The 25,293-nt window shown below is 33.9% G+C and overlaps 3 protein-coding genes across 3 annotated transcripts in view; 1 reads left to right on the plus strand and 2 right to left on the minus strand.

The window, feature by feature from the left end:
* Positions 1 to 5,659: 5,659 nt before the first annotated feature.
* LOC117108894 (ankyrin repeat domain-containing protein 61-like) lies at positions 5,660 to 8,146 on the minus strand. The gene has a single exon (XM_033251071.1). It carries the CDS (start codon positions 7,813 to 7,815, stop codon positions 6,301 to 6,303), a length of 1,515 nt encoding a protein of 504 aa, XP_033106962.1. The 5' UTR covers positions 7,816 to 8,146; the 3' UTR covers positions 5,660 to 6,300.
* A 1,205-nt stretch (positions 8,147 to 9,351) lies between these two features.
* On the minus strand, positions 9,352 to 13,983 carry LOC117108877 (dynein regulatory complex protein 10-like). Its single transcript, XM_033251040.1, has 4 exons — positions 12,912 to 13,983; positions 12,572 to 12,805; positions 10,603 to 10,674; positions 9,352 to 9,885 (listed from the first exon to the last, which is right to left on the minus strand). Exons 1-4 carry the CDS (start codon positions 13,794 to 13,796, stop codon positions 9,604 to 9,606), a joined length of 1,473 nt encoding a protein of 490 aa, XP_033106931.1. The 5' UTR covers positions 13,797 to 13,983; the 3' UTR covers positions 9,352 to 9,603.
* Positions 13,984 to 14,259: 276 nt separating this feature from the next.
* Positions 14,260 to 25,293, plus strand: part of LOC117108872 (two pore calcium channel protein 1-like) — a 21,613-nt gene continuing 10,579 nt past the window's right edge. The window contains exons 1-6 of the mRNA XM_033251034.1: positions 14,260 to 14,431; positions 18,005 to 18,285; positions 18,767 to 18,880; positions 19,485 to 19,704; positions 20,717 to 20,810; positions 21,557 to 21,656. Coding sequence (XP_033106925.1) covers positions 14,368 to 14,431; positions 18,005 to 18,285; positions 18,767 to 18,880; positions 19,485 to 19,704; positions 20,717 to 20,810; positions 21,557 to 21,656 — 873 coding nt within the window. The 5' untranslated portion in view covers positions 14,260 to 14,367. The remainder of the gene's footprint in view (positions 14,432 to 18,004; positions 18,286 to 18,766; positions 18,881 to 19,484; positions 19,705 to 20,716; positions 20,811 to 21,556; positions 21,657 to 25,293) is intronic.

Below are 25,293 nucleotides of genomic sequence, written 5' to 3' on the forward strand. Positions count from 1 at the left end.
TATATATATATATATATGTGGGTGTGTGTGTGTGTGTGTGTGCAACTGAATTAACGTAACCATTAATTAGAATGTTATTGAGAATAATTTTACCCGACTTCTATAGAACAAAAGACTAACCTGAAATTCATCTACGGCGATCGTACCACGACCAGTAAGTAAGACAAGTAAAAGTAAAGCACCGTGAAAAGAATGTTATAGTGTATATATAAACCATTTTACTTTCTTGTTTGCTGGTATCAAGTATGTAAAATAATGGGGAAAATACAACATTATCTACTTAAAACTCATGCTAAGTGCTCGAATACTTGGTTCATTGACACGCAGAAAACCGAACGCTGAAAGACAGACTGTTAAAATAGAATTGCCTGTTCTTCGTCTGTCCATACGTCGTTACTTTCCACATTTATTTATGTTTCCGTTGGTTCTGGCACATTTGGTTGAGGGGAGTGTTTAGTAACAAGGCTAGCGGTTGTTCATCTAGCTAAAGAAACCGATACAAAGACACCCACAAATCTTAAGGATATTAATGTGTTTACGAATAATATTTTTCCAGCTTTGTACCATCGATATGTAAAATTTTATGATGACCTTAAATAATTTGACTTGGCTTCCTCACCGTCAGTATAGCTTTATCGGATTATCGGATCGTGCGAATAATCTTGCGTCGCAGGAATAAATTCGCATAGTGTAAAGCTCGCTTATCCTATTGACTTTGTACGCTGTTTGAGCGTACCTTTTATTTTTTCTCAAATTCCTAAATAGTGTGATGACCATTTGTGGCTAATGAAAGATGAGCATTGTTCGATTATTAGGAGTTGCTTTATACTCATTAACTTAATTAAACATAGTTTGTTATGTATTCAGAAAGATATCGGCAGCCATATAATAATACCGTACTGATTTATTCGAATACACACCGCCCCGTCGAATAAACTCCCCTCTATGTATGTATGCTGGTACAGTACGTGTGTGTAATAAAATTCCTTTGGCGGGACTCGAACCTGCGACCTCTTGCTGTCAAGGCGAGCGTCATAACCATTAGACCACAGAGGCTTCATGGTTGAACAGATTCAAATATCACCAAATACACTCGTGTGTGTGTATATATATATATATATATATATATATATATATATATGCCTATATATATATGTATATATATATGCATAGGCCTATGAACTAATAAAGCAGAAATGTAATAATGCTTAAAACAATCTTAAAATGAAAAACCATTTAAATTTAAATTAAAAAACAATAACATTGTAGTTTTCAGAGTTAAGTATTTTAGAAAAAAAAAGTATATTACAGTATATTGAGATTTAATGACAAATGCCCTATATAATATTTAAAATAATTATTTAATACGGTATTCTTTATTTATGATATCCTGTATTTAATGTGATGACAATAAGAATGAAAAACAAAACCGTGTGATTTGAATAAAGGTGTGGTATCCACACAAAAGAAAAACTCCCGTCTACGCCTTCCTCATAAACGATCTTTTGCCCTTAAATCATAATGTCTGTAAACAAGTCTAATGGAAGCGACGTCATTCTCAACACATTTTATTAATGTTCTACTCCAGTAGTATTACTGGTTGGGATCAATAAGTCGTATATGTTGTAGTTTAGCATATTTACAGTGAAATTAAGGGGCGTTTATTTGATACGTATCAATAAACCAAAAATAAATAAATAACCGTTTCCCTTGAATAAACGCCCCCCTCGAATAAACGCCCATTCAAAAAACACTTTATTCGAATAAATGCGGTAATAAATAATAATACTCGTTACATCAATATGGGCCTATGTCAGTGTTAACTAATAGCTGAAGACACCACGGCATAGGCCTTGTTACTTCATTATCAAAATGAAGTGCATTTTTACTAGGCTATAAAAAATTAAATATACATTCTGCAAAAGTTAAATAGCAGCAAATGTATTACATGAGCCAATTTTAAAAGTATTAATATATTTATGCTCATTAATTAGTAATCATTAATAATTATGAAAATGTATTTTATTTTTATATGAACAGTGCCACTATAAATATTTAAATAGTATTAAAGAATAACATTACAAGTTATTTTCTCACAAAATCATAAAATAAAATGAAATAGTCGCAGGCATCAATTTTAAATCATCAATTCAACACAGATTTTGCATGGTTTACGTGTGATGTGTGTGTTTAAGGACGAAAATAGATTTAAAACGTCGGAAACTATGTATAACCATTATATTAACGTAGGTTTTAAGTTGCTTGCTTCAGCTAACATCATCAGGACTATTCACATCCAGCACTGAATGTGATATTCAAGAATGCTCCATTATTGTATAGATTTTTTTTTGTAATCGCTCAAATTGTTTGAAAGTTTTTAATGTTTTTTTCCCTTAGCATTTGTTCTCTATAATTTGTCAAAACAGTTAATTTTAAAGGAAGAATACACATTGTAAATCAAATCAGTTCGCTGAACCAACCGTATTCGTTTTGACCTTTTCTTCGGTGGCCTATATTATGGTTGTCTGCCTAGCCGGGAAGCGCGTGTAATTTTCTTAGTTTCCGAGAGCTGCCAAACCAGGGGTTCAAACATCCAATCGACTGGCTTGTGGACAAGCGATGCAACTTGCTTTAGCAAGTAGCAGATGACCCAACCATTAGGAAGGGGTAGAAACTTAGTTCGTTATTGATATACAATGCGTTAGAAAAAATATTGTAAAATTATTAGCATAATTATTTACCTGTAAATAAAAATAATCAAAATACACAAGCAAAAATTGTTAAGTTACTAAATCATATTGTATCAATAAGACACGATTATTGTAACCAATGCAACCTACATCATAATACACACAGAAATAGTTCTATGTATCGGCCTACACACATCAAAATATTAATAAGATACATCTGTTCCAATGTATATTTACGACATGATCGAGCGTATTTTGAGCTGAAAATAGTATTTCGATACAATTGGTAATTTCGTTTATTTATTTTTTTCTATTTGGTTGGATTTTGTTTGGCGCATTGGTGTGCGCCGCTGATTATAAAATCCCTATAAATACTGAAATAGGGCCTACTTACAAAAACAAACCCCAACCTCGGCCTATCCACTTCTGCCAACTATATTGTTAATGCGTTAAATTGTAATCGTTAACGATTTATAGATTTCTAAACTCTGTTATCTGTTTGTGACACACTGTTTAACATCTAGTAAAATTTTTAAAATTGCGTAGTTGTAATGATATCGGACGGGTGAAGATAAAAATCAACTACCGATGACGGCTTGTTAGTGTTGGGAGCTAGTACAGACATTGTCGGCGGCTCCATTACGGGTGTGACGGCACCTGATGTCCACTATCAAGTTCATGTCATTCATTGTCCAGTAACTTTTGACAAAATTGAATTGGATGGCTACTTAAACTGCAAGAAATAAGGCAAAGTGAGCGTAATTCCTCCCGTCATTTATGATTTGTCAACAGGGCGTGTGAAAGCTGAATACTAACCAATGCGTGTGCCAAATCAACGCTGATTCATGCTTATGTGGTATAACTAACCTTTAAAAAACACATTTTTTTGTCATTTGTCACCATTTCGTAATTTTTCTTCATTTCCCAAAAATAAAGTAAAACTGTTGACATTTTTGTTGCTATACAAATGCATTCTATTAATCAGCATGACGGAGATTTCAGAATTATTTCCATTAGGAGTTTACGGATGATTAGTTTTAATTAATTAGATTCATTACACTTTGGCAAGAATAACACTTCGGAAACAGGGACTAGGCCTATAAAGAAGCCGCGCAAGTTTATAATATTGTGGCACCGGTGCCTCATGGTCCCGTTCTTCCCTTCAGTAGGCCTACGAAAAGTTAGTGAGGTAAACCCCGAATTCACGTGTCGTGACGTTATGTACAGAGAAGTCCGGACTGAAGTCACGGGAAGGGGACGAAATTCCTAGTGACACCGTATGTCAAAAATTATCGATTGATCTAATACATTTTAAAAACAATGTAACAGATTAAAATGACAGCTTTAAAGTATGTAAAAAACAATGAACAAAACCCTTCAGTAGATTTGTGCAAACTTTAACAATTCATAATTGCGTCGTTGACATGGCGTTCAACACTGCAGTGGTCAGTCGTTTGGACTTTTCGATTTAAGACAATCGGTGACACAGTTACGCCACGAGGCAATGAAAACAAATCAATATTATAGCTATTGAAAAACCTTGTATTTTTGCAGATAAATAATTGTTATGATGTCTGTAACCTACTGTAAGTTCATAATTGGTTTGAATGTGTTTTTAATAGTAATTTACACGTGCAAGAGACTAACGTCTCAATGTATTTCCTGTGCGAACAATATTTATTGGTGTAGAAGGCAAACATTACCAATGTTGTGCTTGTGATGATGATGAGGGTGATGACAACTATTACAATTAAAATGACGATGATAGTGGTGATGGCGATGCTGCTGGTAATGATACGATGGGGATGATAGTGATGAGGGGGGAAATGACGATGAAGACGATGGTAATGATGATAAGGATGAAGGTGATGCTGATAACGGTTATAATGATGACGGTGATGATGATGATGATGATGATGATGATGATGATGATGATGATGATGATGATGATGAGGATGATGATGATGATGATGATGATGATGATGATGATGATGATGATGATGACGATGATGATGATGATGGCGACGATGAAGGCGATGACAAGGACAATGATGATATTGATGATGGCAATTATCATGATGTTGACCAGTAGATGAGGCTAGGTGTTGATTTACGTAACGAAGTGTGCAGTCTATGAATTAGTATCTTGATTGGAAAGCGAGCGACTTAAAAACCCTGCCGAAAATTCCGTCGGGCGACACAATACTCCAAACTTTTACATAAGAATACATAAAATTATAAATGTTTAATGTTGATTGTTGCATATCTAACAAGTTCGATTGTTCATCAATTAAAAAGTATTTAAATTATAAAATCCAAGTTAAACTTTTGATCTCAACACAAGGGATTGATTTAATTTTTTTAACACCAATACGGATAAGCTTTTGTGCATTATATTTTAAAAATAGAAACATTATAAAACTTTATACAAATACATGAATATAATAATTCATACATAGGTTCATAAATTATTTAATGTGACTCAAATTTACTTTACAGTAATATGAAATATATTTAATATATCAATCAATTTATTCAACATAAACCCCCACCAAGTGGAAGAGAAAAAGTAAATTAAAAAACATTAAAAACTCACAATTAAAATTGAAAACAAATTACAGTACACACTGGCATCCAGAATTTAGCATGAAGTATGGTAAATTACAATTTTTTTAAAATTAATAATTGTATTAATATTATTATTATAAAAGCAATTCTTTACACTGTCACAGATTCCATAATTAACACAATTATTTATATCAGCCTTCAAACGTTTTATGGGTTTTATAGTAGGCCTATATTTTTATTTCAAATACCCCATCGCAAACTAATTTCCTCTCAAAAAGTAATGAAGATTATTTTTTAATGAAAGATACAATGTTACGAGGATTTAATTAATGTTAATATTTACTGAAGTTATGAAGTTTACAAGTTATAGAAAATTATGGTTTGAGTTCACTTATATTCAAATGTACATAACTAGAACAGAACGTACATGACACTAGTCTTGTAACTTTTGATTTTAAACGTCCAACTAACGACGTTTATTAACCAAGAGAGGGCGTGTCTATACAGAAGTTGTAATTCTTAAATGTTTTTGGCATAAGCAATTATTTCAACCTGTCATGATTATTTCAGGCAAAATGGTGCCACAGATGCTGCTCAAATTTCTTAAAGTATTGGTCAATCATGTAAATGGGGATGTCTACCGTTAGTTCAATGGTGGCCGACGGGGCATCTGAAAATAAAGTGACGCAAAATGTATAGTAGCCCTAGGCCTACTTTGATATTTAATGAGAAAAATAAACATGATCACATTAAAAGCAGCTCGATAGTAGTTATTGGTACTTTTCTTAAAAATAATAAATAAATTAAAAAAAACCGCATGTAAGCATGCATAAAAGCACCAAAATGATATTTTTACCAAGATTAAAAAGTATCATTCATTCATTCATTCAATCCCATAACCCCTGGTGGGTTGGTTGAGGCACTAATGATGATAAAAATTATATAAAAAGAATAAACAAAATGACAATACTAATTGAAAATAGCATTACGGCTCATTAAAATCGTTTTTTAATTAGAAAGGCCTATTGGCTCCATAAAGCGGTTATATATTATCAGGATTTTTAAATAGTGTATCAAAAGCCACCCTGCTCGACTCAGCCCATGGAACGTCCATTATATGAAGGTCAGAGTGAATACAGTCCTGGAGGTAGCGAGGCAACGGCAGCCAGTCTTGGAAGCTCTCTCGGTCAATTGGCATTGGACGTATACATCGGCGAATGACACAACGACACAGACGTTGTAATGAGGCTGGATGTCGGGATTCCTTTAACAAGACGTCTTTCACTGGTGTCAACATCGGTGACGCCAGCAGCGGAGGAATGTTCCCTTGATCGATGTTAAACTGCGAAGCTTCATTCATCAAATCAATGAGTAAACCAGGTTTTTGTATGTTGCAAGGGTTATTGAGAAATGCTTGAATTGGACTGACGCCGTAGCAATCTTTGCTCATGACGTTACCCCCAAATTGTAGTAACAGTTCTGCAGTGTAGTCAAGACCCTTTTCTGCAGCAAAATGCATTGGTGTTCGTTGGTAGATGTCTTTTGTATTTGGATCTAGTCCAAACTGAAGCAATATCCCGACTATGTGTTCCTTGTGATTAAAAGGGAAGTGGCATATGTAATGGAGGGCAGTCCATCCCTTCGTCGATTTCGACATCAAATTAGCACCACATCCAATTAGCGCTTCAATTGCAGCCATGCTGCCATTTTGAGCTGCAACCAGGAGAGGTGTTTGACCATCTTCGTCGTCAACACGACACTCTAAATCTGCACCACATCTTTGTAATGTTTTTATGGCATTAGGTACATTGTATTTACATGCCCAATGTAATGGCGTGTACCTCCCATCAACTTTTGCATCGAGGTCTGCACCGTGCAAACATAAGTGCTCGACAGACGCACAGCAGCGACGATCTATTAGCCTTAGATACTCCACGTAGTTCAACATATCTGGAGAGCAATCGTCAGGTATCCCATCATACGATATAAGACCTCTTGGCCAATAAAGAACGGCTAAATGCAGAGGCGTTCTGTTATGTCTGTCTAATGCATTGGGATTGGCGCCTTCCTGAAGGAGTAGTTGGATGATCTTCGGACGCCGATACACGATGGCAACGTGCAGAGGCGAGCTCTCACGAACACTCTCTGCTGTTGGTGAATGGAACCCTGATGGTCCGAAACACTCGTCGTAATGACTGACTTTCAGTAGCGGATCAGAAACACTATCAGTATCGTGACAATTTTCAATCTCCATCCTACGATTATTCTGAAGAATAGACTTACATTGATCAAAGTCACCTCTGATGATGGCTATACGAAGATCTTCAATTGTTGACGTATCTGGTGACTGGTTGTAATTGGTTCTCTCGAAGTGATTTTTTACTTTATTTGGTACTTTACTAAACAAGTCGTAATGCTGTATTTGGGATGCCATTTTACGAGATGGTTTGGTTATATGCGTTCCCATCATTACCGTTGATGGAACATCTATGTTCTTATTAGAATCTCGCATTGTTAGCTTTCGGTAACATAGGCAACAGGTTGTAAATGACGTCATCCTACGCTAGCGTAAAAAATGGGCGTATACCATTTTACTCTTTTTCCAAAGTGACGCGAAGTTAGATTGTTTACGCACGTTGCGCTGGTAACAGATGAATTCACAGAGCTAAGATTTTTTTTCCCAATCTACCGTACCTCAAACAAAAGCATAAAATCCAAAATAAGATCCGCAGCAACTCCGCTATAAAATCATGTTTATTTTCGTGACGGAATTTAAACAAAACGTTATCACAAACTTGGGATCTAAGGAAGTACCAACATAAGAAAATTAGTAACATCCTTCAAAGATTACAAGAAAGCCTCGCTACTGGATGAAATATTGACTCAGAATTATTCCTCATTTCCGACTTTCTTTCCTCGAGAAATTATAATTACACATACATATCAGATTAAATTGTTAATTCTTTATGCGAAGTTATTTGCCAAAAATCCATGTTCAAATCGTTGCAGATCTCCTAGTTGTCTTGCCCCTACTTCAGTAGCGATTTTCGTAGGTCCAGTTTATTTGTCTCCACATTTTGAACATATATTTCAATCACCTTTAATGAATACGGCAATTATCGATATTTAATTTTTAATTGATATGAATTTTGATACATTTCTTTTAGATAGGATATATAATGTATTTATACTTCAAACGTTTGCAAGTCGATTACGATTTATTTGCTATTAAATATACGATTCTGATTCTATTACTGCAATGCTGTAGGCCTATATTAAAAGTTTAGTTGTTTTGTAATTTTTCCATAATTCTGTTGTTTGCTCATTTTTTATGTACAGTAATATAATTCGCAATTCAGTCTTGGCTGCCTTGTATTATGTTTTTAATTCTGTTTTGGATAAATGCTGTTTTGAATAAATACCATTATATATTATTGCATTTTATACCTCCACGAATTTACTAAAATCAATTTTTCCAGTGTTGAAATTTGGTATGTTATTTTGTTTCAAGCCCTTTAGAGTAGGCTTCAGCCCTATTGGACTGGACATTGTGGGTCATATTAAGCAATACATGGACAGTTTGAACACCCCTGCCCCCACCCCACCCACACTCAGAAAAAAAAAATCAGATTGTTTACACCAAGCAGAAAAGCCCAATGCAAACAGCGTGATATTGTAGGTATAAACTTAATAGAGCACCCAAACGTTTGAATCTTGATTCAGTCTCCACATTTCAAGTGCATGCTCAAATAATTTAATAATTTCAAATTAGACAGTTATATGGTCAAAGTCAAATATTTGAACCGCCAGGCCATTTGTGTTGCCAATACTTTTCAGCAAAGGTCTTTGTAATGCTGCTGTGTGAACAGCGATGCAATTTAGCCCAGGTTAAGTTAGCATTCGTCCAATGCGAACACAGCTTTAGTTAAAAGGGTTAAGCTCTGTCCACACTATCAATTTTCCTGTGATAATAATTATTGTATGCTCATATGTAGTCATGATGTGCCTATATATGGTCATGATGAACTGTCCTCATGGCCATATTTAGGCATCACATGTTTTGTCGAATAAAAGTTGATAGTCTAGCCATGGCTGTAGCCTCTTGAAACATTTGTTTATTAATGAATAGTAAACAAAATAAAATCATTCTTTCTGTTGTTAACATACAAGAAGCTTTTAATTAGGAAACCTTTTCAGGAATATTTCAAATACTGACTTTCTAAAATTACTTAAATATACAGGTGATATAATTTGAGTTCATAATAAACGATCAGTTGTAAACTATGCAATTTACATCTGTAGTTACATTATTTACAAAGTGAGTCAATTGTATGCTATTCATTATTTATTTCTTTCCACTTTTCTTCTTTCCTTTTCCTTTTTTCTTTTTGTTCTTTGCTTTAAGAGCCTTTCTGCATTTGTAAGACCTCCAGAAAGCCTGCACAACGGTGGCTGCCTTGATCATCAGAGACAGTTCTCGTTCCTCTCGTTCTTTCTTCTCTTTTGCAATGCGACGCTCCTCTACAATAGTAGTGTATTCTGTTTCAAGAGTCTTAAACCTCTCCTCAAGCTCATTCAGTTGTGATTTCTCCTCAGTATAGACAGCATCAACATCTTCATACTCATCCTATAATAAAAATAGAATTATAAATATATAATTTATATATATATATATATAATTATAAAATAATATAAATCAAATCAAATCAATATAATGAAGGTTATTTTTTTTTTGCTTCAGAGCTTCTGAAGATAGAGCATTATTTCTTTTTTCACTTCTATTTTATGTATTTCATCAAAGGGAAAGCACAAAATTTATCACAAAGAAATGCAAAATTTAACAGAGCTTGGTGGAATACAAAAACAAGTAATTAATAAAATATTAACTACACAATATCATCACATTTATCTAAGTAAATAATACAGCTCTAAAATTAAAGAAATAAATTAAATTAAATAATTACAAAAAATCAGATTGAGTGCATAATGTAAAACATTGAACAGTAATTTAAACTACCCCCTATGAATATCATTTTCAAATTATTTAATGATTAATGAACCCATTGAGGCATATATTGTACTGTAGGTAAACAGACCTTCAATTCAAGTAATCAATCAACAAGTAAATACAGGCCCATGGGCAGGGTGGGGGATTTCATTTCCCACTGTGGTATGAAATTTTTTGGAAATTAATCAGCTCTGGTGATTGCAGATTACTCTGCCCCTGGACGCAGCCACTCTCAAATGCACCTACCCTCCCCTCCCCCCACCCACCTTAAAAAAAATCCTGCCTACAGGCCTGTAATACGAACAACTTTATCTAAACATCCTAAATTTCACTTACCTGTCTTTCACCCATATCTTGATCATACTTTTGGATCCAATTCTCCACTTCAGTTTCAATCTTATACTTTCTCTGCAAAAAAATAATAAACACCAGTTAGACAGAAAATCAATACTGTATATTATACTTATTAACAAGCATCACAAGACTGACTCATAAGTTAATCAAATATACAGTAGTAATGATGCATACAGAATGTAATATTAAATGGAAGTATCTTATATTTGAAAGTATTAATTTAATTCAGATTTCATTTATTCTCATAGCATGTCATATGGTATGATTTACCAGCTGGCAATACAGTAACACAAACACTGCACATTACACAATAAATATGATAAACATATGATTAGGATTTGGCATCACTGATTTCAAATACAGGAGTTGCATTACAAGCATCCAATAAAATTAAAGTAATAACGACACAGTGTTACTGTAATATAATATCTCAAAGTATTGTTTAGTAAGTATTAATTTATTTTAGATTCATATTTTGTTTATTGTTATGTAGGATGCCGTATGAATGATTTACAAGCTTGAAATCATGTAATCGTAATAATAACCAAGTTAGCACTGTTTGACTAACTTCAGGTGAAATGTATTCATTAACTCCCGTCAGTAATTTATTCCAGATTCATCATGTGACTCGTCTGATGAGGTTGTTGATCATGTGACTCACCTGATGAATAAATTACTGGCAAGTGGCCTAAAATTAGTCACTAAGTGTTGTATACTACTTGTCTATTATTTTGTACTGCACAGTAGACACTACAGTAGTAGAAACAAAAGATAGAGCTCTCACAATCGCATAGCAAAAACTGAAGCGGAAATAACTCGTAGCTTTTACGCATCTCCGGACACAGCACCCTTCTCTTTAAGTTATGGGCAATCAGTTCATTGCAATACGCGTATCCAGGTAGGATTTAATGCGCATCGCGCTTGAATTGAATTTTTCTAAAGTTTGACAAATTACTGGTATTTATTTGTCTATAAAATTTATCCAAACACTTAATTTTTTAAATATCCATACAATATTTTGCTTTTCTTTATCCTTCATATCGCCATATCTTTTTTGACAGTTTACACAGGTTACATAAGTTTGCTTATCTCCAGCCGTACAAGGCGCTCCATTAAATAGGTATTTTGGTATTTTCGCGGCATTTCACTGATTTTTGTGAAATTGTATCTTTAAAAAAAGCACACTTATTTCCTTAATAATCCTACTTCTCTACAATAAACCTTTACCTAACGCCTTGTATCTTTTGGCAAATGGCGCTATATAAATTTCTATATTATTAAAATAAATATATTTTTTGTCAGCAGTGAAATCTGGAAATAAGCTAAAAAAGGCAAATATCACATTGACTGCCAGACATTTTTAGGTTCCTTCCCATGTGTCAGAACAAATATATATGTACAAACATACTTTTTGGAAATTCTATTTAGTCACATATCATCAAAATGGTGTCTAATAAATTGGCAGGAAAATATTAGGGGACGAGTAAACTTGTCCCCAGCACTGGGACAGCATTTTTGTATTGTCTCTGCCAGGTGTTTTCTCGTCCGCTTTTGCATGGGTTGGTATATGTTCCAAGGGAGCCCCCACTCGTACAAACGAGCAAGATAACACAACAAATATACATCTGTTATTTGTACATTATCGTCTAGGTGTATCCTCCCCGAATTACCAGCCATTAAGTCTACAGTAGAATGTTATTCTGAATTTAGTCGTCCCTACAGTAGCGCAATCGGCAGCACGTGTTACAACACTGAATTGCTCATTTATAATTATCAACTTCATGAACTTATCAACTGAAGGGTCAATGAAATATATTATTAATATCGCTCAAATATTTTTGTTAAGAATATAATTTTTTTGGGGATACATCTGAAATAGTACTAAACAACTAATTGTGTTTGGTCACATACACACAATAAAATTAAAATCTTGTATGTAGTCTTGCACTACCTTTCTTAGGGCTAATTCACTCTTGCGATGTTCAGCGATCAAGTTAGTTTGCTGTGTCTTCAACGCTTGTAGTTCAGCTGTCAACTTCGACTGCTTGCCTTCAGAATTCTTCATGTCAGCCTGCTGCTGTTTTTCTGCTTCTGTCTTTGTTCTCCGTATGTGTTCCTCGGAAAACTTCTCAATTTGATGCAAATCACCTTTCAACTTCCGGATCTCATCATTCCTCTTTGTAATCTGTATAATATAGAAACAATATAATTGTTTTTTTAATTAAAGATTTGAATTATTATTGTTTGTTATAAAATTAATAGTTTTCACACTGGTCATTTGCATAACCAACCTCTTCATCTTTTTCATCCACAGCTGTTTGCAACTCTGCTTCTAATTTTTTTATCACTTCTGCATTTTTTCTTTCTCGGACTGTTATTTCCGTAACATATTTCTTCTTTTCTTCTTCTTCTAATGGTGTGGTCAGTAGCTTTTCCAGGATGAATTCTTTTAGCTCAATCAAATATGTGATCATGGCATCAGACTGGTCATCTCTAAACTGGCCCTCGGATCTGATAGCTTTTACAGCAGCTGGATTCATGCTGAAGAGTCGCAGAATATTTTTGCAAGAGAAGTGCAAATGCTTCTCAAGAAGCCTCACACTGTGTAAGAGTTCCTTGTCAACATTTGCTGTGGATTCTATGTCTTCTGGTTTAGATTCATCTCCACTTGCCTGACTAACAGCACTGCTAGTACGACTTCCTTCATGCTGCGATAAATCTCTGCTTCTCTGAGAAAATGGTGTTGATCGTTCACTTTTAGATCCTGTTCTTGAAATATTGTCATTGGTTTTTAGGAGGCAGGCTTTCTCTAGGTAAGCTTCCTGTAACTGTATGTGTTCTTGGATTGCATTCATCAGTTCAGAACCCAAAACAACATTAAATCTGTCAATATTTTGCTGAATAAATGGCAGTAATGTGACAATCTCAGCTCGTTTAATGCTCTCGTCTAACGATGCAAGAACTCTCTGAGACTCAACAGTTGTCAGTTTCTTTCTGGCTGGATCAAGAACGCGCAATGGATCAATTTTTTGTTGTTTTTCCTTTGGCGGAGGTCTAGGCCTATAATAAGTTGGTTTTAGCTGTGCAATTTCGACCTTCTCCGTCCGTGGTCCCTGAGACCGAACTTGGTTCAGTAATTTGAACGTTTCCATCACTGCCATATCTGCGATCGACATCTTGTCCGAGTTAAGTTTTCTCCTTACCTCACCAAATTTATAAATATTCTCACTTGCAGTAATTTAAAAACAATTTAAACAAAAGATTATGATGTTTTTTCCCCCAGCTTGAAACGTTATTCCCTTCTTCATCTACCTCGTTTCGGTTTGTTTATCTGAACGGTTTCACTCAATAATTATTGTGTATAAATGCGCATGAACTATTTAGGCCTAGCCTAATCAGGCCTCTCATTTTCGGAGATTTTTAAAATACCGGATCCTACTAAAAGAAACTTTATATTTCACACATAATATTTTTACACGATCGTAGTTATAGGTTGAATTTGTTTGGCATTTTGGGTAAAGTGGAACAAAATGTGGATAACGTATGGTAAAAGTGGATTGATTTTCAGGATTCCATTGCGTTCTTAGTGATTGTTGCTAAGCGTTTACATGTGACCGGGTCAAATGTCAGGAAGTATTGAACTTTGACTTTGTGAATATTTTGTAAACATCGGAGACCGCCCGTCCGCCCGTGTCTAGTCTGTGTCTAAATAAAATCCAGTATTCTCTATTTCATATGTAGATTACAATGGCTGGGACAGAAGACCGTGAATTAGAAAGTCCATTACTCGAACGAAGTGATGGTGTATTTGGTAAGTTTAGTTAATTAAAAACCATGAGAATGTTTAGGCTTAGGCCCAAGAATCCCATTCATTCAAGCATTTATTTGACGTGACGGTCCGATTGTCCTTGTCTAAAGGAAAGCCCCGTTTACACTCACTATATGGCCCATATTATGGGACCTAGACACGATTACGGCACAATAAAGATGCGCGCAGTGTCTAGTGTAAATGGGGAGGGGCTTAATTAAGTTCATTGGTTGGTAAGAATGGATTGACGTAGTAAGCTGACGTAGAGCCTTCATTTAAGTTATCCACACACCCCACCCAGGCCTAGATCTGCGTCTAGCTAGGGAAGGCCTTGTCGTTAGCCTGGGGAAAGTGTATGCAGGCCTAGGCTAGAGAGGGTCGCCACCTAAAAAAGTTGTAGAAGTATTTTATTTGTGTTAAAAGAAATATGTTGGTATCATATGTATTATTTCATGATTTAGCACCATCATATCTTAGGAACAGATTTACCTTAAGAAATCTACAATACAATTATCAATACAAGAACAATAGATGTATACTGAAAAACCTAAAACAGAATATAGAAAAAGAAGTTTAACTTACCATGGTGCTAAGTTATGGAATAATTTAAATGATGAGTATAGAAATTCAGCAAATATTAATAAATTTAAAAAAATCATTAATCTAATCTAACTTCCGATATTAAAATAATCAATTACTGTATGTATATTAAATTAATTAATGTATATGTTTTTGATTTATTTTAAACTAAAGATACTATTTAATTTCACATTTTAAGCTCTTTTCATTGGTAAGTGTGATAGTTGTTGCTTGCCAGCCGTCTTAAGCTGAACTAAAACTAGAACTTGATTTAGTTGTAGTTTGAACTTTGACTATGCTGTTTATAAATACAAATTTAAGTTTAAGTTGCAGCTAGGACTATAATGAAGTTCTAGTTCGAAGTTTGACTAAAGTTCGTTTTTAAGAATACGGGCGTTAATGTTCTTTTTGTATCTGAAATGTTAATATGTCCATGATGTAAAGTTTTTTTGGTTTTTTTTGGAGAGCCTCTTGGATATTTTTTTTTTTTTTTTGATATTCAGGTAATCCTGCCTTATTTAATTAGTTTATTTTGATTTTTGTTGTTTTTGTATAGCAAAGTATATGACTTGATTGATATAATACATGATACAGCTGAATTGAGTTTTGTAATTTTGTGATAAAGAAAGTGTAGACCCCAGGTGCTCCTCCTTCCCCACAACTAAAGTAGTACTCATACAGTAGCATCATATTTTTCCAGCTACATCTGCTCACTTAACCCTAAGGCCCTACACCCATTTCACATTTATTCATCTCCCTGCCACTCCCCCCACACCTCCCATCCATCAGCCTGCTTTTTCAATAATTTTAGATATGCCACATTTGCCAGAAAACCAATACATAGTATAACAATGGTTTTTATCTAGAGGTCAAGGATATTCAATTCAATTCATTTTATTCAGTCTATCATCATATAAATTAATACAACAGAAATGTATTTTGAAGCTAAATGACCAAATGAGAACATAAATAGTTAAAAACATACTTGATACTTTTAAAATGTTCCAAACAGTACAGTAAAATATAGTAAAGAGTATTAGGAATATTATTATAACACTGTACAATGATAAAATACTAAGAGCAGGTAATGCATTAAAATACTGTAGTATTGCATTTATGTTGAAAAAAAAAAAAGCAAGACCAGGTTAAAATAGTGTAAAATGATTGCATGTGTTTTATACATTATAAGCAAAAAAGGTAAAGCAGTTAAATATATAGTATTTGATACAAAAGACGGTCTAAACTTCGTAGCTTTCGACATAGGTGGAGCTACAGTAATCTGATACCTGAGTAAATCATAAAAATTAGAATACAGTGGATGGGTATTATCATTCATTATCTTTAACTTTCGTAATCATTTTCTCATTAAAAGCAAAATCCAGATTCATCATGTTAACACCAATAATTTGATTTGCACTTTTGTTTATTCTCTCTATGCGCATTTTGTCTTTCTGGGTCATATTTCCAAAGATACAAACAATACGATACATCAGAACACTCATCCCACAGAGAATATTCTTAATGTACTGTAGTTGTATCAATGTACATGGGTACTTCATTTTACACAGAATCTCCATTCTTTGTTGGCTCTTACAGTACTTACTAGTTTATTTGTATAATTTTTACAATTAAGTTTATTATCAAAAAGGCAACCTACATTAGGTATTTATATTCAGTGACCACAGCTATTTCTGTGATTTTAATGATTACAGGCTCAACATTATTACATTTTTTTGCTAAAATCTTATCATTAACTCTTTACTAGTCTTACTTGTATTGGAGTTTCATATTGTTGTTATCACAACAATCAATAAACTCTCTGATAGTAATGTGTATATATATAGTCTTTCAGTTTCATTAGTTAATATATAACCACTTAATACTGTGCCGTCTGCGTATTTAACCATACAACATTCGTTTGATAATAATTTAAAATCAGTTGTAAATATTGCAAACAGAACGGGAGATATCACTGACCCTTGTGGTGTACAGTACCCATTGTAACAACTCTGTCAGAAATTTTAATTTTTAATTTTAACACACTGTGTCTTAGGTTTCAAAAAGTTGTAAACCCATTTAACAGTTGTTTTATATTATTCTCCCAAGTTTATTTATATCATCATCTCTGGCACAATAGTGTTAAACACATTAAAAATGTCCACATACAGCAATCTAATACTGTATATCCCCCTAGCTTATCCAGATGCGAGTACAGTACATATTGTACTAACACTGCATCTTCAACACTTCTTTTGTTATGATATGCAAATTGTAATGGGTCCATGTAATGATTTGCTTGGGCCATCAGTGCTTTAACCATTATTTTCCAAAGACATTTAATTACTGTATATGTTGTTATATATTGGACAGTAATTATTATGGACCTTAGGTTATTTAACTCTTAGCTTTTAGTACAGGTGGATATTTAACACTCAACACAGGTAAAGACTTGCATTTCCTCGCCCCCACTCCACCACCTTTCTTCTTACGTACCCGTTTGACAAGTCCTATCCAATCTGACAATTTCAAAATTATTTACTTCTAGTTCACTATCCAGGATCCTGTCATGTAACCATATTTTGGTAAAACACAAACTTTCCACACCCCTTCGATTTTATTTGGTAACAAATTTACATTTCCCAAAATAATAAATGGCACTAGTAATTTAGATTTTCTTCTTCGCATACATTTCCTGATGCCACTTCTGACACCCCTTTTTCTTGGCTTGATACCTTGCGAAAAACTGTCGGGCAAGTAGGTAATTGTAGTTGGCCTAGACCTGGTAGGCTTAGCCATAAGTGACGTTAAATTCACACATATAAAACTAAAAGCAAGTAAGATCTCAATCTGTCTCCAAACATAATAATACTTTGCAAAACGATATTTAATAATCATGAAGTTTGCCAAAGCTTCTGTTTGCCACAGTGCAGCGCCTTCAGTTATAAAGGATTGCTTTTTAATAATGAACTTAGCAAACTTTTATTTATATCTCAACAGGAATCATGGAGGATGAAGATGACGAACCAAGTATAAACACAAGAGCCGACGCGATCAAGTACCGCTGGGAGCTCAACTACCAGGAGGCTGCCATTTACCTGCAAGAGGGGGAAAATAACGAACGATTTGAGACTCATCCACAGACCCAAGATGCCCTGCCTGCCTACTTAATTGTACACAATATTTGGTTTTATCTCATAGAGCTGTTTGCCTCTATTTTAATTATGGCTCTGGCTTTGTGTGAAGCTCCAGCTGTGGATATTTTTGAGGTCACAGAATATGTAAGTGGGCTTTAAAATTGTTGAAAAGTGAATGGGTTACACAGTGATTTGTTTAAATAATGAAAGAAGTTCATTGTGTTCTGTTGAAAGTGTTCAACTATGGTTTTGCAAAGTTGACCTATCCAGCAAATGCATTTTGGACCCTTATTACCAACAAAGTATTCAATAGGAATAAAATACATAACCTTAGTAAAATTAATTTAATTAAATATTTGTATAATAAAGAAATAATTATTAGTCCTATTACAATTATTGGATAATTTAGAGTATACATTTTAATTTATATGTTGTCATTTTGAAAATTAATTATAAAAAGAGACTTATTTTTGTGTGTGTGATTAATATGGAATATTGGTGCATGTTCACATTTATTTGTGTGTGATCCTAAATTATGCCTGTTTAAAATATAGATATTATCATCTTTCTAATTTTATGCCATTTCTCATACATTAGTTTTTGCAGCATTGTATTTTTTATTTAGGTTCATGGCTCGTTGGAACTCTTTGGTTTGTCAATTATTGCTCTTGGTCTTGGTATGAAACTCAGATGGCTTGGCTGGAAACAGTTCTTCACTCACAAGAGAACTGCTATGAAGGTACTCTTTGTTATTATTATTGTTGTTATATCATATATCATTGTCTATATGAATCATGTTATAATTATTATGATTAATTAATCAGTCCTTCCCTAATGATTAACTTATTATTTCTGTAGGTTTCCAGATTATTTTAATTACGGCTATTGTTACTGTTATTGTCATTATTGTGATTTTAACCAATAGGCAACCATCTCACAAAAACTAAGAGTTAAAATCTACTTTAATTTATTTATTTTTATTTATTACGTTTTAGGAGAAAGTAAAAAATATATAAAATATAAAATGCCCTCTATGGATAAACAAAAATAAAACACTATCGAGGGTTCTTCAAGGCATCAAATGAAATTTTAAAATTCCAACATTACATGGAAGGTTTTTTTTATACATAAGTTTTAGAAGTCGTAGAAAAATATATTATAAAATTTATCCAGAGAATTCTTTACATTAACAAAGAATATACAATAAATTAATATTTGCAATTTCTTAAACTATTATACAACATTAAGTTTACATTTGTATATAAAAATGGCTAAAGATAGTAATGGAACCACAATAATTTCAAAATTGAAACTAATTGCATAATGTCTTTCTTATTTTGTAGGCCTTTTGTTTGTTCATCATGTATCTGGAAGCTATCGTTGTAATTATAAGGCAGGCATCGCATTTCCGTGTGACGCGGGCCTTTCGGCCAATCTTCCTTATTGACTGTCATTTTCTCGGAGGTGTTCGTCGTGTCTTGCGTCAGATATTCCAGTCCCTTCCTCCAATCGTTGATATGATGGTTCTCTTATTCTATTTTCTCATCATCTTTTCGGTGTTAGGTAGGTTTGTTGTATTTAAATTATTTTATTAACAATTTCTTGGCACCCATCACAAACAAGGGAAAGTTTAAAAAGAAATGTAGTAACAGTAATAACAGTCACCGCCAGGGCCCCACAAACTCTGTGACGCCACTGGCTGGAATATTGTTAGGATTGAAAGAGAGTGTTTCTGGAAAGGGAAATCTAATCAAACTATGTGTAAGGCTAACAGAGGAGAACTCAACACATTTTTTAGGGAAAAATAATCATGTAACTTTTCAAGAATATAAGGCTGTAAGATCGATTATGGGCCTTTGAAGCATTCAAGATCACTAAATTGTTAGAAGTTTCGGGAGCTTTGCCCTCTGGACCCCCAGAGGTTCTGGGACATCGCTCCTCCCCTGCTGTTGGCCAAATTTTTTTGTAATGATTTTACACAAGCACGAAAAATTAAGTGTCTTAATTATTTTGGCAAAATATCTTATCAATCTTATTGTGCAAAAATTGTAATGAGTGTCCTAATATTGCGCTGTAGTGCAATATAGAATTGAAATTGCCAAAAAACCTCAAAGGTCTGTGCGGTCACAACAGGGGGCTTCAGCCATATCATCTCAGAATTTTACCTTAGGTTCATGAATAACAAGTTGCTTGAAACTTGAAGATTTTCTTTGGCCCGTGACATCAAATTTAAAAGTAATTTGGCCCTTCAAATAAATCAATTAAGAACCAGGGTTTTAGACCCACTGCATCTTGATTTGTATTAAAGGCAACATTAATATTTCACAAAAAAAGAAAAAGCCCAATCTATAAAAACCGTAATATGAATTATTATTATTATTATTAATGGTTGGTACATACCATTGGAGCCTCTATACACTTTCCAGATAAATATAGAAAAAGAGTGAAAAGGGGAGAAAAGGCAGTTGCCAGAAATACATCAACAAAAGGAAAAGAAAAAGACAGATAAGAAGGACAAATCAAAGTGTTGGTCAATAATTATTGTTGTGTAATATGTTTTCATTTCTCTATACAGGATTCTACCTGTTTGCCCCAGTGGCTGACAACAGCTATTTCAGCACAATCTCAGACAGTATTATAAGCCTATTTGTTTTGTTCACTACAGCAAAGTAAGTTTTTATTGTCTAGTTATTCCAACGTTGCCTTGCACATAAGGCATTGATTATAACACTTGTAGTTGCTATGTATATTTACATAACATGCTTCACTGTTTGTTCATAACAGGTATAAAATGCAATACCAAGTAATATTTACTTTTTCATTTCCTATTTTTAATCTAATTCAGTTTTTCATACCATTTATATTTTGTAGTAAAGTACTAATTTTGTATTTATTATGCTATTATATTGTATTATTATTTTCATTATTAAACTTTGCTATTGAGTTTAATATTTATTTGATTTTGAGCATCATCACTTGGGAATATGCATGCAAACAAGACTATTATTAGAGAGTATCTTAGCTCAGTCAGTTAAATTGGTGGTATCCACTGTGTGTGCGCTGAACCGTGGAGATCCTTTCAGACCCTGTGTTTCCTATTCAAAGACCATTGGTTCCTGGTTCAACATATCTACTCTCCTTGTGTTTCAGCTGGAGGATTGTTAACTTTTGTTTCAGCTGGAGGACTTAAATGCAAGTTGCGAAAAGGATACTAATTTTTGTAACTAGACGTTAAACCGTTAGTCCCTTTTACAATATGACCAATGTGTGTAATAACAATATGCGGTACACTCTTCAGGAAAGAGCAGGGGATTGTTTCCTTGTGTGTTACCCACTTCATCACCACAAAGACCTCAACTTTCATTGCCTGTTCTGTGTATCCAATTCCAAACCCTTTGTATTTTCTTCATCACAGCTACCCAGATGTGATGATGCCAGCCTACCACAACTCACGCTGGAGTGTTATCTTCTTCATCATCTTCCTTTCTCTTGAACTTTACTTCTTGACAAACTTGGTAAGATATGCCTTTGGTTATATAATTATATTTATTTATTTTTTATGTTATTTGATAACAAAACATTAAGTATAATTTGCATTGTAAAGAGTTTTGAATTAGTAAGTAAGAATTAATTAAATCTAGATTAAGTTCAGAGTTTAGTAGAATGTGTAAAATTTTGTAAATTATAATTGTATTCACTGTGGTTATGCTATAAAGTAAAGCTGTGCTGTGACTGAAGCAGTGAAGCAGGTGGTAGTGTGGGTGTGGCAGAAGCAAACATCTGAGGTTGTGGGTAGGAGGGGTGTGATTGTACTATTTCAATAAAATTAGACAAGTGTATAAAATATAAAAATGATAGCTTAATAAAGTAAAACAATCAAGTTGAGAGATTTAGCTGAACATGGGCAAATTAATTCACTTACACTTGAATGACCACACAAACGATTAGTGTAGTAGCTGATAATAATAACTTCAACTAATATCTGTCTGCAGACCTATTCATTCATCAACTCATGCCTTCAGCAGTACCACAAACTTCCCTTATCAATGAGCAGTTTCTGCCAATGGGTTTTTTTTTGGGGGTGTCTGAAATTAAATTTTCTCCATGGAGGAATCCAACCATGCTATCTTTTACAGATCTGTGCTGATGGGAAACTATTTAACGCAGACCGTTGTAAATTTCCTCGAAATTATCTCATCACTCAGTAGGCCCTTATTGATGGTCCTCTATGCCGACTGTCCACTTCACAGACGGCCTGGCTTGATTTGATTTGATAGCTGCTAAGCCCTTTTGGTCAAGGTTCCATAAGGAAAGCTGAAGACTGGTGAGAGAAGCCGGCCCAAAATTACCCAGAAATCACCTGTTATTGTCAGTTCTACTCAAACCTTAAATGTTGTGGAAAGATAAATTTATTAACTCCTTAATTGCTTAGAAGACTGTACTTTTTTTTTTAGTTTTTTTTTTCCATTCTGATTTCAACTGTTTCTATAATTAGATGAGTATATCCTGAAACATCTGTAAATTTTGCCTGTAATTTTAAAATAATCTATAAAATTAGTCTAATATCAAACATGACTTTTCGTGCCAAGGTTGAATTTGACCTATAAATATATATTTTTTTTTTTAATGGAAGTGAGGTCCTACATTATAGTAAACTTCTACTAGTTGATCCACTGTTTGACAGTTTTTCTATGTTTATCTCCAAAGATAATAAAAATAATAATAAATCATAATTATGAAATAATTTTTACTGTAGGATATAGTATTCAGAAAGGCTAATCTCCAATAAGTAAGAATCTTACTTTTTCAGTGAAGGCCAGCTATGTCAGGGACTAAGCAGTCGTTCACAATTGTCAACTTTTTTGCAAGTGTACAAACAGTTTACCTTCCCTCCCCTCTGAAAGTGTACATTAAAAATGTTGATTTTGCAATATTTTTTTTTTTTTGTGAAGTCAACTAAAGTACTGTACTTGATTACTTCAAAATGTATATTACATCCATGGTTGCATTATAATTGGTCATAAAAATCTATTATTTGAAATATTACGTGTAATTTTGAATCAACATTTCATATGTATATAAAAGTGTACAAATTTGTCTACCCTTGCCTTCCCCCTAGCGTACTGTTTGTACACCTGCGAAATGTCGATAATTGTGAACGAACCCCTAAGCCACTGTCAGCGGGAAAAACTTTTTTATGCACAAATAATGTTGTTCAAAAAGAGAATTTCCCCTTATGGTCCGATGTGATGTTGCTGATGGAGAGGTTGGTTTGTCCAACAGGGAGACTTTATAAGCCCCTTTCCCCTCCCTGCTGACACTGCCACTTGGTTATGCAAGCGGACTCTGTTTGGTAGTAGATTGAGCTTTTAAGTTGGTTATAGTCTCTATGCACTACCACCGTGAAATGAACTATGAACAAGTTTAGAACGATTCATTTTTTCTGGTTGTTTCACTACTTGTCACTACTTACTCTTATAAAAATAATAAATAATAAATCATGTGTACAAGTTAAAAATTATTAGCTGATTTGTTATGATGAAGTTGTAAAATTAACTTTGTTAGAGAAGTACTATTATGTGACTAAGCATTATTGAGCAAATGTTGTTCACTTTACTGGTTTAATTTTTTATTGGTACTCGAAAACAGATAAGAAGAAGATAAAGAATATGGATATGAAGGGTGAATGATTTAATTGAATAATCCTTTACATTATAATTAACAGTAGGGGTGTCAATTAGGATGTGAAGAAGCATTCTTTTCATACTAATTGACATGAAGGGTGTTGAGGTGTAAATAAGGATACGACCTTTTATCACCTCCAATCACCAGATGCAAAGTTCAGTTTGTCTACATTTCAGCAAGCATTGAGCACACACCAAACTGTATTATCACATGAACATGTAATATTGCTAAATATAAATGATGATTTTTTATCACAGTATAGGAACTTCTAACTACATTCTACTCATTTATATATGCTTGGTTTATTTTCTTGTGTTCTTTTATTCAAATCATTTATTAAGATAATTATCTAATTACTTTTAAGTGCTGTATCCTCTTTGAATGAGTAGTAAATGGTTTGGTTTCCTCCGCCAACCTTCCAAGCCCACATTGATGATATATTTACTCGTGTGTTTACAGGTCTTCTCAAGGTTAGACAATAGGTTTGCCTGTATAAGGTAACCTTGTCCACACTCCTTGGCCAAACAGGTCGCTGGGTCCGGACTTAACGCTGTTGTTAGTAAAATCTTAAATAAGATGTAGGAAGGTCTTGACAGATTAGGAAGAAATTCTAACTGTTAATTAAAATGCTAACTATTTAATGACAGAATCCAGGTAATGATATTTGAGTTTCCTGTTTCTTTTCGCATATTTTTAATGTTTAGCTTTCAACACCTTTCAAAGATAATGCATTTGCTCTATAAAGACTCAACATCATTATTTTTATTTTTAGCTTATTATTATTGGTGATCCGCTCCGCTAGTGGATCACCTCTTGTTATTGTCAGAGATCTTTTTTTTTTTTATTCTAGGTTCTCCCCATTTCTTGTTAGCACGATATCTAAAAATTGGCACGAGATTCATACATGCACGCTTCAACAAACATTTAGCTTGGCCTGGAATAGTCACAATAAGGATTTCAAAGTGCGTAGTTGTGCGTGACGTCATCTACGCGCAATTTTGCGTTTTTACATTATCGATCATATCAGCCTAACCAATTGCCATTTCGAAATCGTATTAAGTGAGCATTAACTTCAAGTCAATGTTAAATGTAATGTAACCTAATCTTACGCGTGTGCATCATAACGCGCGCGTACGCGTGCATCAAAATTTTAAAATGCTCGAAATCACATTTAGATTAAATTAGAGCACGTTTCAGGCCATTTTGAGCATTTCAAAATTTTTTGAAATTTACCACTACGCGTGCACATTTTTAGGCGCGCAGAACGTATGGAAGCTAGAAATTAATTTTTTTGTCACATTTTGGGTTCCTGACATTGTTTTGACAAGTTTCCAATCTTTTCAATCACTCTATGGCCAATAACAATGCCGTACGCACGCATCACACATAGTGACCTTTGTGCACATTTGTGCCGATATACAGTGAAATTTTGCTAAAATCAGGCCTAATTTTAAACAGTTACAGCTC

Source organism: Anneissia japonica, unplaced genomic scaffold (assembly GCF_011630105.1).
Source record: "Anneissia japonica isolate Jap-2015-1 unplaced genomic scaffold, ASM1163010v1 scaffold2617_len527014_cov191, whole genome shotgun sequence".
NCBI lineage: Eukaryota > Metazoa > Echinodermata > Crinoidea > Comatulida > Comatulidae > Anneissia > Anneissia japonica.